Raw genomic sequence first — 12,740 nt, 5'->3', positions numbered from 1 at the left:
GTGTGAATTAATGATAACATAATTTTCGAAATTCCAGACCAAACAAAAGAAGACTAGAAACCTGCCTAATGAACTGAGCTAAACTGTCTTGACAGTACAGTTAACACAAAGCCACACCCAGTAGTCATAAAATATCCAAACCCACACAACTATGTTTTTTTTATATGCATGATTTTAAGATTATCACTATTTAAAGGTCTGATGCAGACAGTGATGAATAACGTGATTTTACAGTGCAACACTTTCTCCACATTGTCAAGAAAACTTGAATTTAGTGATGAAAAATCTGTCATAAGCAGAGGCCACCAGATAAAATAATCTGCTTTATATGAATTGGTGTCTGTAAGTGTGAAATAATGTGAACTCCATGTCTGAAATAGGAATTCTTATTTTATAACACTTTAGTTTTCCAATCACCCCCCCCCCCCCCCCCCCCAAAAAAAAAAAAAAAAATCTAAGGAAACGGTTTTTGGTGTATAAAAACAACAACAAAAAATATACAATGTAATAACAACTTCACACAACAAAATCAGCATTGTTTACTTTTGCTAATTTGAAAAGATCCAAGAATAAAGAAAGAAAGCGGTTACATAATGGAGTCCTATGTGTACACTGCAGGTTAGAGTCCCCTATTTAGCCGACTGAGGCACATATGGTTGAGTGATACCAGTCACATGCAGACTGGATCGACCAGTGTGTAAACCTGAGGTTGCCCGACCGGCCATGTGAGACTGTTTGACAAAGAAAAACTTCTGTCTCCTCTGCAATACTGCTGAGGGTTATCTGAGTGTCACCATCATGTGCTTCAGGAGTGTACTGTAGTTTTCTGTCACCAACAGGCAGCTGCCTACGTGACTACACGCTTATATCTCTGCGACATCTTGCCGTGTGCACAGCGATTGTCTGTGCATGCTGGGTTTCAAGAAATACCTTTCTCTTTGGTCACACTCTCCGGCCTGCAGTCAATGTGCAAGCAGCTGGATTGACACTTTGTTTTCGTGAAGGTGGCTTAAGAAAACAATTACTTCAAAAGCTGCACCAGTATCAATTTCAAATGTTGGCATCATATTTAATATATGTATCATGGATTACACAATAGACAGGTGTGGTGTAACTTAGATGAAAGATGAGATGCATAATGCTTCAAATGAAAAATATCTTTCAGTCCTGTGGAAGAAAGCATTTAATTGATGCCAAGTGTTTCACATTAGTATTCAGACAACAATGGAAGTGATTCAACGGCTTGTGTGTCTGTTTTGACAGGGTGACTAAAATTGTGCAGATGATGGAAAAGATATTGGTGCACTAACAGTAGTGCTTGAAAGTTTGCTAACCCTTGAGAATTTTCTGTTTTTTGCATAAATTTGATCCAAAACATCATCAGTTTTTCCCACAAGTTCTAAAAGAAACCAGTAAAAAAAAATATGATAATGTGTGGGATATCCAGTTTACAGTATTTTTAAAACAATGCCTGAATAAAGAGAAGGAAGAACAATGATAAGCTCTATTTGTTTGCATAGTCGTGGTGCACTGATCTGTGTCACACTTACCTGCAGATTGACAGGAGCTTTTAATATCTTCAGCAGGATCATTTCAGAGCTCTGCACCGCCAAGGCAGAGACTACCGCGCCATGTGACAGGGACGTTGCTAAAATACCTTGAACAGATAAGATCTGAAACCACCATACTGCTCTTCTCTCACATGTTCAACCACTCAAGGGCGTAAATGTTTTTTTTAAGCAACATTGTTTTGTTTCTGAATCAATTGAGTTGAATGCTAAACATTTTACAGACAACTATTAATACAAACTGTTTTGCAATGTTTCATTAAAAGAAAAAATTCAATATAGTCTGCGAACAGTTTGATCTTTACCCGCAGTGTTGTCTGCAGCATTCATTAATAATAGCAGGGCTTCTTTTTGCAGGGTGTTTCAGCAGGGTGGATGCCTGCTGTGACAGGCCTTTAAATGTGATCTTGTGATCTTGTGACTGAGCCACATTCTTCTTTCTCTTTATGCCTCAATGCTGCCAGACTGGGTACTCTGTGTTTCAGAAGGTTTCCGTCATCTAAGAGGGCAAAATGATCCCTCATATTGCCTTTCATCTGCTGAATGTTTGACTCATTTTTAGTTAAGAACCGTGGGGGTGATCCTTGCCAATGTCGTCACGTTTGACAGTAAATGTTTTCTGATCTCAAAGAACTAGAAGTGCTGCATTGTGATTGTATGTCTGTGCCAACCAGTCAAGTTTCAGTTTTCATCCATATCTGTCAAGACTCATATAATCTATGTGGTCAAGACTTTGATTGGATTTGACCAATAAAGCTGTTTCTGACCGAACACAAAGTTATAGCCGTGACAGTAGACGATGCTTCAAATATGGAAGTTTCTGCAAAGAAGCTGCAAACTCTTAAACATGAATATTTCACGCACATCTTTAACCCCACAGCACAGCAGATCTTAAACATCACCACAGTTTCACACCTAAGACTCAGGCACCAATTTGGTTTCTGATGGTCACAGTCTCCCCCTCTGTTCCTGAGTTATGGTGTTGAATGATGGACAGAAAAGGGTTTTGCGGAATATTGTGATTTCACAGGGAAGTTGACTTTGGACCTGAATGTAAATGTCATGACTTCATCCTTATATCTTAATGGACATTTGTGTGCAATTTTGTCATAATTCTTGTATGAATTCTTGGGTTATAGAAGTGTTCATCCAGATCAATGTTTGTGCCACATTTGAAGAAATTCCCTTAGGTGTTCATGAGATGAAGTATCACTTTACGGAGAATGGGGCACAAGGATGGACCGATGGACAACCTGAAAACATAATGATTCTGGTCATGACTGCTGCTGGTGAAAACAGACAAGAGAACATGAAAAAAGAGTTCTGCTCCAAAGCAAGATTTACAATACTGTACACATTACAGGTGGATTATTATATAATATTGAACTAACTTTCGAAAAGATTTATAAAAATGTATTTCCTTGAATTCTTTGATTTAAAAATACTGCTGATTGCTCACAAAGAACTGACTGGTTTAAGGTCAAAATACATTTGTGACCTGCTTCTACAGTGCATTTATGCACTATGCAGAGCCCTCAGGTCGACTGGCAGAAGTCTGCTTTCTGTCACCAGAGTCCAAACTAAACATGGAGAAGCAGCGTTCAGCGTTTATTCTCCACATATTTGGAGCAAACTTCCTGCGAACTACAGGTCTGCTGCAACTGTCAGCTTTTAAATCAAGGCTGAAGACTTTTCTGTTTGCCTTAGCCCAATAATTATTTCGTTTTTTTACACTGCGCTGCAACTTTTACTGTTGTATTTCTTATTTTTATTTTCTATTTAACTTCTTAATTTCTATATGTTGCTTTTACGATTTATCTTGATGCCTTTTATGTTTTATACCTACTTGCTGAAATGTGCCACACAAATAAACTTCCCTTGCATGCTCAGGCGGTTTTCTGCTACAGCCTTTCTCAGTCTGGCTAATTTAACAAGTTTTACACCCGTTGGTCGTGGCATGCAGACATGTTCGCAAAATAAGATCCCAAAAATTGCAAGTTCTGCAAAAACAACAACAACAAAAACATTTTTGAAGTCGTATTCCCACAAATCTTTATTTAACCTGCCCTGTACAGTAGATTTAGGTAAGCTAATTGTCTGTGAGGTTGGAAAAGCTGTACAAATAATGTCTGACATAACAAAGTTCAGTTGGAGTGTATAAATCACATCATTCTTTAGCACACCCTGGGGGAAACTACCAACAGTGTTACATAATGAGCGCTGAAGAAGGAAAACAGATATCATCTAGAATGTTCTTTGCGTCACTCAGATGTGACATATGACCACCTGACATATGATGAATCCTCACACTGGAATCTCAGCTGGCAGATAATCATCGACGTTTATCAATACAATCAGAACAAAGATTACACAAATAAGCAGTCGACATGTGAGCCGCCGCTCACTGTATGTTAAAGACAGACCGGGCTCAAAGCTTCTTCGTGTACATAAAACTGATTCAACTTGATTAAAACCTGAAGTAAGGGACCAACGCACTGAACCAAAGACAGCATTATTAGGGTGAGCTTTGTAGCTGCCGAGTACGCCCCGAAATGTTACATGATGCTGAGGCAGGACCTTTGCATTCAGATCCTTTAGTTAAGTACAAGTACTAATACAACAGTGTAAAAATATCCCATTACAAGTAAAAGTCCTTCATGAAAAATCCTACAAAAGAAAAAGTACTGAAGTATTAGCAACAAAATTAAGTTGTATTCAAGTTAAAGTACTGTCTACAGTCTGTCTGACTGATATATTATTATAAAACATCATTAAATTATCAATATAGAAACATCAGTGTGTTAGCAGCAGGTTTCTGTTGTAGCTGCTCCAGGTGGAGTTTGAACTACTTTATGTACAGTTTTATGCAATCTGAGGGTTCATCAGATGATTACTGGGAGAGAAAAAAAGAAAAGCTAAGTTCTGATCCACAAATCTATCTGACAGTTTTTCTACTTTTTCTCTAATCTTTGATTATTGCATGTATATGGGATCATTTGGAACATGTATTGAAATTAAACAATGTGAGAAGTTTAGAGGTTAAAAATGACTGTTTGTTGGGGTTGTTAACAACTCATAGACATCTGAAATGTGACCTAACTAAAAATGTCAGAAGACAAAACAGTTGGAAACCACTGATCTACTCTTTAACAATGTGTTGCATTTTAAGTGTTAGAAGAACCATTGTGTCAAATATTCATCGTAGGAACTAAAGCTGTCAAAAAAATGTAGTGCAATAGAAAGAACAGTATTTCCCTCTGAAATGTGGTGAAGTGGAAGTAAAAGGTAGCATTAAATGGAAATACTCAAAGTACAGTAAATTACTAAATGTTCTTAGTTTCCATCAATGTGTTGCACCCATTTGCTGCAGTGAAGTGACTCTGTGGTTGTCAGCAGTGTAAAACGATGGGTCCAGTTTAAAACTGGAAATAAGCATGATCATGTTTGCTCAGTAAACACATTCTTTTAAAGGTTGTAAAAAAAACCATAACAAATATGTTGCTGTTACAGGAAAGAAGGACTCTGGCAGCAGTGTCCTGATTCATTGAGAAATACTGCTTTGTCTTCTCATTAAGGTTATATACACCTTAATTCAGTATGCAGCTCTGGTGAAAATGTGAAGTGTAATCCTGACTGACAGGTGCGTACCACATCAAGTGAACACCTGTAGCAAGCCATTATCCCAAGTGCAGTTACAGATACTGAATATCTTCACCATTATTCAATGGCCGGATATTTACCATGTTTCTTATACTGAGTTGACCCCACTGGAAATTTGAACATTTTGTAACAACGGCTGGAGGTTGTTACGTCACAAAATAAAGCTATATCAAGTTAGTTTGCATCAAATGTCTGAGCTGCATGATTCCTATCACAAATTTAATCCATGCAGTGATCACTTTATGTTCAGCTGTGTTTTCTGAGAGTAATGTTACCTGGCTAGATTAGGAAGAACAGCAGGTAAGGAGTGGTTACCTCCTCAAATAAAATACGAGTCCGCCTTGTTTCTGGGTGGTGCTGTGTCACAACCCCGAGCTACATATGTGTATATATAGACGCTGAATCCCTGCTGGGACTCACAGCAGTGGAGTATTCAGAGCATGCTCAAGAGAAAGTCATCAACATGGGAAACTGTTGCGAGGTACTCACCGGGTTTTTTGGCCAACAGAAGAACACCAATGTGCGTCTTAGTCTCCCGGTTGTCTGCTTTGTCTGGCAGATTGCTATGATTATTCTGTTTGGAGTTTTCATCCGGTACGATGAGGAGTCAGACGCACATTGGGTGGAGTTCAGACAGGAAAACAACATCACCAGTGATATTGAAAATGACTTCTACTTCAGATACCCCAGTAAGTATAACAACAGACACCTTTATATTGGAAGTCACCTTCCAATAAAAGTTGCATATCTAAATGCAGGTTTTGTATGTTTGATCATGTATGTTGCAGGAAATTCTGATAACAAGTGGTGTTTGTACTTTTTTTTTTTTTAAACTTCTGGTATTTTTCCATCAACTAAAAAAAAATAGTGACTATGAATTTGTAGTCATTAAATTTGTCAAAGTTGCAATATTTTACAACAGAATTGGCAACTTTTTCCCATCTTTACTCCCCTGTTTGTCTTTGACTTGTGTTCACAGCTAGAAATGTACGTATTATAAGCTTATATTTGTTAAGAGTGTCAGGGCTCATGAAAACAACATTCCCTGACTTCACTCGAGACTGTGATGGTACAAACACAAATTTAAGAAAGCAAAACATATTATGAAAGGCAATTTCTTCTTCTTATTGTTAACAATAAAATACCACCTGCTCATTATGCATAGAATATATATATATATTTTAATCTTTTTGGTGTTTAATGTGATAATCTAGCAGCCTAGGAGTAATTGAATATTTGATAATATCTTTAAGCTTGTCTTTGAGCAGCTGATCTGATGAAATCTTAACATATAAGCATGAATTACAAGTCTATAATTAATACACTTTGATTTAGATTAGTTAATGTAAGGTAGAGAATAAAAAAGCAAGAGAGCGCGATTTTTTTTTTCTGAAAATGATATGTTTCGTAAGTATTGTTGTACAAATTTTACAATTTTTTTTTACAAATGTAACACATTGCATTGCATTACACCGTGACACTCAACCACATTGTTTTATTTCCATCTCGCCAGGCTTTCAGGACGTCCACGTCATGATCTTCGTTGGATTCGGTTTCCTCATGACCTTCCTGAAACGCTACAGCTTTGGTGGTGTGGGCTTCAACTTCCTGATTGCCTCCTTCGGTCTGCAGTGGGCTCTTCTCATGCAAGGCTGGTTCCACTCCCTCGACCCCGTCACTGGAAAAATCACCATTGGAGTTGAGAGGTACGTGTCTTCGCTGCAGGGTGGATTGTGTCACTCAAAAACGAAGCCACATTTATTACCTTTGAAGGCTGTCAGAAATATCTCACATTGGTCTTGTGCTCTCCTTGTACTACACAGTCTGATCAACGCAGACTTCTGCTGTGCCGGCTCTCTGATTGCCTACGGTGCCCTCCTGGGAAAAGTTAGCCCTGTCCAGCTGTTGGTTGTCACCTTATTTGGCGTCACACTGTTTGCTGTAGAGGAATACATCATCCTTGACCTCCTTCATGTGAGTCCAATCAACTGCAATCAACTCACATGGAACCAAATTATTGTCCAAGGATTGAGAATTTTCCTTCAGACCTTTCAGACATTTTTATTTATTTTATTATTTAGTGCTGCTGCTGTGCACATCTGTTACCAACTGTAAAATGTTACTGTTTCCACAGTGCAGAGATGCTGGTGGCTCCATGGTCATTCATGCCTTTGGAGGGTACTATGGTTTGGCCATCTCCTGGGTGCTCTATCGACCAAACCTACATCAAAGCAAACGCCTCAATGGGTCCGTCTACCACTCTGATTTGTTTGCCATGATTGGTGAGTGACAGGGAATTCATATTTTATACTTCAGCACTTTTTAACCTCACGCGCGCGCGCGCACACACACACACACACACACACACACACCAGTGATTTGTTTCGGGCATCAAACAGTTGTTTGGTTCACTCCCACCTCTCAGGTACACTGTTCCTATGGATGTTCTGGCCCAGTTTCAACTCGGCCATCACAGACCACGGCGACGGACAGCACAGAGCAGCCATCAACACTTACCTTGCCCTCGCTTCCTCTGTTCTCACCGCTGTGGCCATCTCCAGCATGTCCCAGAAGAAAGGAAAACTGGACATGGTAATTCTGCATCGCTGAAAATCACAGAAAATTACAGTTACTGCACCACCAGTCATGTAATATTCTTGAATTGCTCAAGGCTAACATGCTGCTTTACCTGACAGGTACATATCCAGAATGCCACTCTGGCTGGTGGCGTTGCCATGGGAACAGCAGCAGAGTTCATGATCAGTCCTTACGGTTCTCTCATCGTGGGGTTCTGCTGCGGCATCATCTCCACCTTTGGCTACCTGTTTGTCACGGTGAGCCTGCCGTCTTTCACCTGCTGGCCTCTGACCTGAGAGAGTAGCGCTGTCACTGCAGATGGAAAGTAAAACAAGAGGAAACAGAGGGCTTCAAGAGCTCAGCTGTATGTTGTTTTACAGGGAATTAAGATGATTACAAGAATTACGGTGACTCATTTTAGGTGCATTCACTGAATAATTTCAATTTCAACTGTAAGATGGAAACAGTCCCGTGAACTGATGCTAGGTGTGTGACACACCTCAGAAAGTTCATGAAGGGGACATTAATATTACATTATGTCACCAGTCACATTGATTTTCAATTGATTAAAATTACCTAAACTTGAAAAAGGCAAAATAGGTAGATGTGTTTTGAAGGTCATCAGCATTTTTAAAGTCTCAGTGGACCTGATAACAGATCACTAGTTGACATACGACTGTTTATTATTCTCAGCCCTGTTTGGAGAAATCTCTCAAGCTCCAGGATACATGTGGAATCCACAACCTGCACGCAGTGCCAGGGATGCTCGGTGGCTTCATAGGTGCCATCGTTGCTGCAGCAGCAACTGAATCTGTCTATGGCAGAGAGGGGTGAGTGACTGACACAAACACACATACAACTTAAGGTTCACAAGATCTGACCTGGCCTGTTTATGGATACACCAAAGTGAATGAAAACACGCACTGCCATGAATCGTCAAATTATCACTCACATTCATTGTCCCATTTAAAGATATTTGCAGCTTCTTCAGTTTTGATAAACCAAATCTCAGTTGATCTTGCAAAGTCTTGTATGAAATTCTGGTTTATAAATTGCTGTTTTGTTTCGGCTTAGGCTGATCAACACATTCGACTTCGAAGGGGAATTTGCAGACAGATCTGTGGGAACACAGGGAGGCTTCCAGGCTGCTGGCACATGTGTGGCGATTGTATTTGGACTTGTTGGAGGAGCCATTGTTGGTGAGTTTGAAAAATGTGTAGTGTTATACTTTGATACTCAGGAAATGATGCCTTATTGTGGTGATCAATTTTATTTCTAGAGGACTTTATTTCAAAAGAATTCCACACAGGCAACAGTATTTAAAACTAAATGAATCCAGACTGAATATTTAAAAAAACTAAAAAACTAATTTCTGTCAGCGTTTCGGTTAGTTGCAGTTACAAAAAAAAGTCCCTTATTTGTTAGGAAGATGTTAGTTCTTCTTACTTCCTGTCTTTCAAAAATGTATGCAAATAAAAAGAATCTTTCCTCAAAACTTTTATTATGATTTAGCCTAAATGAGGCTGCAGTTTGTTTGATAAGGTAAAACGTCCTGCTCAATGCTTGTTTATTCTCTTTTTAAAGGTTTCATCTTAAAGTTCCCAGTCTGGGGCGACCCAGCTGATGACAACTGCTTTGATGATGAGGTTTACTGGGAGGTAAGAGTGCACTTCTACCACTAGATGGTGGTCTTGCACAGTCTAAAATCACAGATATCGAGCTTCTAGCTCATTATCTGACTCCACGTGATGGTTTCAGGTTCCTGAGGATGAGGAGACTATCCCTCCTGTGCTAGAGTACAACAACCACATGATACACAAGCACCAAGAAATGTAAGTCTATTCACAATTATACATCCTCATTTACTCCCTGTTATGACTTTCTCATTAACTGTGTTTTCTTCTTTTTATTTAACAGATCTGAGTCAAACTTCTCTGTGGAGCAAAATTAGAGCCGTACGGTGCAAGACCACATCGTGGCCTATCATACTGAACTTGATGCCTCTGTGAAACAACAGTAATTTATGAAGGAGCTTCAAAAATGAACAGTTTTAGAACAACGGAATATTTTTGACTCACGGATCCTCTACCACTAACACCATTTACACTTGATGCAATTGTCTTGCACCAATTTATTGAAAGCTTAAGATTATGACGTTGCAGCAAAAAAATTATGACCAGATATCTCATTTATATATATATTAAAAAAAAAAGTCAGGAATCAAAATTGGTCCTTGAGAACGCTTTAAACTTCTCCGTAAACTAAATTAATACGTTTTACGTTCTCTTTTATTTTGTTAGACACGTCATACATTTTGTCTTTAAAATGTGAAGCCGGCTACGGGTCCAACCTGTAAGACGAGAAGTCAAAGTGTTTACGTAGTGTAAGCTGATTATCATGCACAGACGAATTAAGAGCTGCTTTTGTGAGCTCTGAAATGTATTGCTATCTACATCAACTGGGAGAAAATCTCACTTTCTAAGGACTACACATAGCTCTGAATTTGACCATTTAATGTCTTTTATTGTTGAACGTCATCATTTATAATATTTTTCATTGTATTTTTTTGAATGAAGAGTCTCTTTAAATACAGTATATATTGTGCAGTGCAGACGTTAAACAGGGTATTTTCGGAATTAAATGTCTTTGTGCTGCCAAATAATGCAATTATTGAGTTATAGCCGAGTTATTTCTGTCATATTCTGTATAGGTCTTTGTTATATGTACATATGATTCCACCTCTTATTACCATTGTTTGTTGCATAGCTGTCTTATTCTAGTGATGGAAGTTTTGAGTAACTATAGTGACTATGATACAACTTTGATCAATTTGGTAGCTGCTGTGTTGAATGTTAACTACAATACAAATATATGTGATTGTATGTGACAATCTGCTGGTTGTATTATTGACGTAGGCTATTTTAGTTTCATATATAAACTTCAATAAATCACAATTAACTGGAATTTAAAGAAAATAAATAAAGTTATGTTGCTGTCTTCTCGCTTTACTAATTATTGCTCAAATTTTTTACACAAGCCATTTAGGCTCTTACAGTGGCAGAGCCAGGTAGCTTGGAGTTACTAAAGCAACAAGGAACACCAAGATTCGGTGTGAAAAGTAGAAATAAGGGGGCTTTATAGAAAAACATATTTATAGATTTGATCATTCTGATGATTTTTTTGGTAGTTTTGCAACACAATTATTTTAGCAACTTTAAGCGAGTACAACATAGACACCCAAACACCTAAATAAAATCAAAGTGGGAAGTCTTGCGAGAGTTAAAGCTCCATGTGATGTGAGTGCTGGACATAAACACACCCTGGATAAATGGTGTTCAAGTTAAGGAGAGAGAGTCAGCAGGACATCAGAGATGCTTTTACCATGAACCAACAGCAGACACTGTCCTGCAGTGACCTGCACTGGTGAGTAAACTCAGACCTCCTTCACTGTGTGAGTTTGTGTTGAGGTGTTAAAGGTTAAACGCCAACAGCATACCCGCTTTAAAAAGTCAACAATTGACACTGTAGGTGTTGATTTTGACTTTAATAGTGCTATATTTGTTGTGTTGATCATGACAATATGAACAGACTACTATTGCTTGGGCCACTGGTGTTGTAGTTTGTTTATTTATTTTGAAGTATCCTGATGAGGCCAATCCAATTACTGGAATAAAGGACAGTCATATGAAAATTTCCCTCTCCGCATTTCAACAATACCAAATATATGAATACTGGAGCTTTTGATTTTTTTTACTCTTACATATCCATGAATATTGAAACGATTTGCTATCCTGCTCTGCCTGTGTGGGGAGGTCATGTATAAGTTCAAGTGTCTGTGATGACCAGTAGGTGCAGCGATGCTGTTGTGATCGCTGTCACTTAAAATGTAAGAATGGTCTCACCCAAAATCAGTGGAAACAAAATCCACCTGACAAAGTGAACTCTCTCATCCACTCGAATGAAACAGTTGTGGCTGAACTGAGGTTGTGTTGCAAGCCAGTAATTGTTTTCAGACTTTTAAAGACCATTTACTGCTAACAAGTGCCGAATCACACTGTGAGTTGGGGGTTGAAACTTAATGCACTGAGCCTAAAAGATAGAGAAAGGCAGTGGACTGGAAAGTTCCCTCGGGATCAGGAAACATGTGGCAACAACAGCTGAGTGCAGGAAAAGGCTTATCAATATCTATCCCTTGTGCATGATTGTCACCATACTGTTGGACGATGTATGAAGTTATTTCAATAGTTGACAGTCAGGTATCCTGATCTTACCACAGACGGTAAACTCAGCTTTGGCCAACACACCTATAAATATCTACATACAAAGACTTCATGCCATCTGTGGACCTTCTGCAGCTGATGTCTTAAAGCATCCAATTCTTTTCTCTATTCTTCCTGCTTTTTCACCACAGTGACTCCATTCAATATAAACAAGTTCAACAGTATCAGACAACCAAGATCACCACCTCAACAACAAAGCCATCACATACATAACACATAACACAGCTCACGACACTGATTAACCCCATCAAGCACATGTCACACTGCTTCTATGATACTGGACTTTAAGATGAAGTATAGTCATCTTAGGTAGGAGTTTTATACCATCACAGCATGTGTGACCATGAAGACAATTTATTCAAGGTAACTTGAACATTTATTGACCAAATGACATAAAGTAAGAAGTAGGTGAGCAGTCACTATCAGGGTTTGTCCAAAAATCAAATAATTGTTTTTGCTTATATGTTAAAGCAGCATCGCAGCAAGAAAGTGACTCGGCAGGAAAATAGGTGCCCCAAAAAAGCACATCAACAAGTGATCAGAGATCTGAGATCAGTTGGCAAGTGTCTCACAACTATCACAGATCCTGCTGATGTCAGGGCAGAAACAGTGAATCCTACTGTTCGCCCTTTATCAGACAATATAATTAAGTTTA

General features: G+C 38.7%; 1 protein-coding gene across 1 annotated transcript; it reads left to right on the top strand.

Moving 5' to 3' along the window:
• The first annotated feature begins 5,661 nt into the window (after positions 1-5,661).
• rhcga (Rh family, C glycoprotein a) lies at positions 5,662-10,802 on the top strand. The gene is made up of 11 exons (XM_069174313.1): positions 5,662-5,917; positions 6,742-6,934; positions 7,052-7,202; positions 7,363-7,510; positions 7,654-7,820; positions 7,925-8,062; positions 8,499-8,635; positions 8,880-9,004; positions 9,390-9,463; positions 9,564-9,637; positions 9,723-10,802. Exons 1-11 carry the CDS (start codon positions 5,692-5,694, stop codon positions 9,754-9,756), a joined length of 1,467 nt encoding a protein of 488 aa, XP_069030414.1. The 5' UTR covers positions 5,662-5,691; the 3' UTR covers positions 9,757-10,802.
• Positions 10,803-12,740: the final 1,938 nt, after the last annotated feature.

This window comes from Embiotoca jacksoni, unplaced genomic scaffold (assembly GCF_022577435.1).
Source record: "Embiotoca jacksoni isolate LCO1_2020_lvr unplaced genomic scaffold, fEmbJac1.0.p SCAF_6, whole genome shotgun sequence".
NCBI lineage: Eukaryota > Metazoa > Chordata > Actinopteri > Embiotocidae > Embiotoca > Embiotoca jacksoni.
This window is presented reverse-complemented; position numbering and strand designations above follow the sequence as displayed.

Excerpts from the sequence above, each read along its gene's own strand:
- rhcga (XM_069174313.1), top strand. The coding sequence starts at position 5,692 with ATGGGAAACTGTTGCGAGGTACTCACCGGGTTTTTTGGCCAACAGAAG. Across the intron at positions 7,821-7,924 it reads AGAAAGGAAAACTGGACATG|GTACATATCCAGAATGCCAC; the intron begins GTAATTCTGCAT and ends TTTACCTGACAG. Across the intron at positions 9,638-9,722 it reads ATACACAAGCACCAAGAAAT|ATCTGAGTCAAACTTCTCTG; the intron begins GTAAGTCTATTC and ends TTTATTTAACAG.